This window comes from Octopus bimaculoides, chromosome 15 (assembly GCF_001194135.2).
Source record: "Octopus bimaculoides isolate UCB-OBI-ISO-001 chromosome 15, ASM119413v2, whole genome shotgun sequence".
Classification (NCBI taxonomy): domain Eukaryota; kingdom Metazoa; phylum Mollusca; class Cephalopoda; order Octopoda; family Octopodidae; genus Octopus; species Octopus bimaculoides.
In genome coordinates, this window is record NC_068995.1 from 15,906,504 (window position 1) to 15,909,989 (window position 3,486).

General features: G+C 33.2%; 1 protein-coding gene across 1 annotated transcript in view; it reads right to left on the reverse strand.

The window, feature by feature from the left end:
• Positions 1-3,486, reverse strand: part of LOC106882530 (inter-alpha-trypsin inhibitor heavy chain H3) — a 53,193-nt gene that overhangs the window by 40,251 nt on the left and 9,456 nt on the right. The window contains exons 2-4 of the mRNA XM_052973456.1: positions 1,991-2,163; positions 1,788-1,898; positions 800-1,053 (exon numbers count right to left, since the gene is read on the reverse strand). Of these exons, the coding sequence (XP_052829416.1) occupies positions 800-1,053; positions 1,788-1,898; positions 1,991-2,163 (538 nt within the window). The remainder of the gene's footprint in view (positions 1-799; positions 1,054-1,787; positions 1,899-1,990; positions 2,164-3,486) is intronic.

Here is a 3,486-nt window from a genome sequence, read left to right on the forward strand (position 1 = left end):
ATATATATATATATATATATATATATAGGCATGTATGTGCGTATATATATTTGTGCAGCTACATTCATACGAGTGTATGTACGGGCATAGATGTAATTCACACATCCACGCATACACACAAACATATACACATGCATGGATGCATCCACGTATACACACACACACACATATATGCCCATATATATATATATATACATTTATATACATACATATACATATAGCCATATATATACATATATATATATACATACTTATACATACACACATGAGCGCCTGCATCTACTCACATGCATATATGCACCCGAGCATACACACACGTGTACGCAGGGTCATAACTGCGTGCGCGCATACGTCAGTGTGCGCGAGAACACATATGTTTTTGAATAAGTGATGTATGAATGTTCTATGATGCAATCGTATTATCGTTTTGTGTTACCAGAATGTCCACCCATCTTTTACAACTAGAGTACGACTCAGAAGTTGTGCCTCATGTTTAGTCGTTGCCGACCCAAGCACTAAACCTGTAGTACTGGATTCTGATAATTTTTCACCTGATTTCAAACATATGAATAACAAAACGTTAAAAATCTTTAATAACCCTATAGAATTTTCTGGCTTAAAATGGGTTATTATAAACGTCTTTTATGTACAGTACCCACTTGATAATATTTACACTTAAAAGTTGTGTGAGATATAGAATAGCTATGATAATTGTAAGTATGTAAGTATGTATTTACTAGAAAAGTTATCAGAAATGAACTCCCTCCTGCTCGCAGAAGATTCTTGAGATAATACTCACCTGACTCTGGTATCTCACTGAATAGTGAATTTTCTGGGCGAAAAGGTGGAACTTGCAGAATACGAATTTTTTGAGATTCTTCTATATAAACTTGTATCATTAGATCTTGAACAGGTTGCTGGGGGTTCACGTAGATAGTATGTTCATACAAACCAAATTTTCGTCTTAACAACTCCTGGTATCGAAGTTCAAACGTCACGTTTTTCATAGCAGCAACGTTGACATTAACTTTGAATTGGTTTGTACCTCGATCTCTAAATATTAAATATTGCGTAAGTTATAAGACTTGCAGAAGGATGAAACGCGAAATTAACTTTGATGGGTTTTGTACTAAGAAAGTAAAGAGCCGAAAAAAAAAAACCATTCAAAGCTATATCAACAAATCCATTGAACGCAAATAATATTTTCGTATTTTGGTACATGCTGGAAACTCTAAATGTAGAGCCACACTAATAACATCGAGTCAGTATTCAACTGCAACTAATTTCATGGATCCGAAAGGGTGAAATGCAAAATCTGATTCAATGTATTTTGAACCGAGAACGTATAGAGGTGAAAGAAAACCTACTAAACATTTTCTCCGAGACAGTACATTCCGCTAGTTCGACGTCTCTAGTGTCGAAAAGAAATATCAAAGACCCTTTTCGAGTAGCAGGATCATTAGCCGTTTTTCTAGTCCGTCAAGCCGATTATTGATTTTCAAAATCGATGTGGAGTAACGGGAGATGATAATTTTGCTCAACGCAATGACCTGTCGAGGAATCAAAACCAAAATCTTATGATCATATATGCAATCCTATAACCACTAAGACACACGTCTTCAAACCTCAGGCGAAAAGATAGCAAAAAGAATATATTCATTTATTCATGATATCAATTTTAAAGATGGCTACTGAATATGACTACAAAAAACTAAATATTTTGAGTAGTAGAAATTAAAAGGAAACTCTACGGAAATTGATGTCTCAGGATAAAAGAAATGACTAACTTTTTGGCGACATAACTACCACTTTGACCTTTCCGTTTGGCTTCTTCGTACACCTTTCTAGCTTCTTCCTTTTCCTTAACTTCACCTGGATATTCAACACCATCGATTACCCTGATTATAAAGAAACACGAAATATGTTATCATTATTCGATAAATTTAATAGATGATTGCGGTTTGGTTTAACATCACTATAAATTACATACATTTTGAAACCGGATATAAACGCCGCTTCTGGTAATTTGACGTTAAAGGTGATTTCTTGAGAATATTTCTTATTATTGGCAACCAAACTTGTCATTTGCGTGGTAGCGAATCTCATTCGAATATCCAACTGGACGTGTAATTGAAGAATCTTCGGTGGATTTGACGTTACACCCTATAATAAATAGTTAAACATATCAATGTATTTGCAAGTCAGTCATAAAAGCAATGCTTGGTATCTTCAAGTCGTAGTTATACAAGTAGTGTTTGATATCGTTCTATGTAGCAATGTCTGATATGTTCTAATGTATGTCGTACACAACAAATATTGACTTCTGATTTGTGACTTAAATTTTAAGTTATCGGTTTTCATTTTGATTCGATATGAGACCAACATTTCATAGGAAAGAAGATGCAAGATCTATAATAACAGGGAATACGTTTTAATTAGTTGAATGGATTCGCAAAACCATTGCAGTCGGTTTCTGGAATTATTTTACACAGATAAAGCAGAGCAAAATCAAAGTATACCCAGGTAGAATTTGATCTCCCAACGTTCCTTTTTATTATAGCCAAAAGGCCTGAAATTTTGTGGGAGAAGACCAACGATTACATCGATTATATCGACCCTGAAAGAATGAAATGTAAAGCCTACCTCGGTAGTAAAGACAGACAAAATACTCCTAAGCATTTTGTCCGGCATGCTAACAGGTCTGCCAGCTCACTGCCTCTTGCTCTCAGAATAATCCTTTCTACTAAAGGCAGAAGGCCTAAAAGTTGAGGGGAGGTGACCGGTTGATCTCATCGACCTCAGTGTGGCACTGGTACTCATTTTATTGACCCCTAAATAGTAAAAGATAATGTTATTCTCAGCAGTATGTGAGCACAGAACATAAATGGCCAGAAGAAATATCGTTTAGTATTTTGTGGAACTTGCTAACGACACATAGCTTGCCGTTTTAAATTCCCTTCAAGATAATAAGAAACTTATGAGCCATATTTACAGTTTGAGGTGGAATATATTTTATTAGCAGAGGCACCTGGCGTTGCCCTTGAATGAAATGCCTCCTTACATATTGGAAGTTAAAAAGCAAAATATGTTGTATAGAAATTTGATATTGTAAATTCAATTTGTTCTTCAGTTGGGATACAATTTATTCTTTAATTGCGAAATCAATTCTTAATTAATAATAATAATAATAATAATGATAATAATAATAATAGTAATAACGATGATGATGATGATGATGATGATAATAACAATAATAATAATAATAATAATGATGATGATAATAATAATGATAATAATAATAATAATAATAATAATAATAATAATAATAATAATAATAATAATAATAATAATAATAGTAATAATAATGATAATAATAATAAGGTATAATAAAAAAAATATTCAGACAAATACATAACAAAAACATCAGGGCTTACAAATATATATAACATACAGAAAATTGCACTACTGGGTACTGCACACATCCTA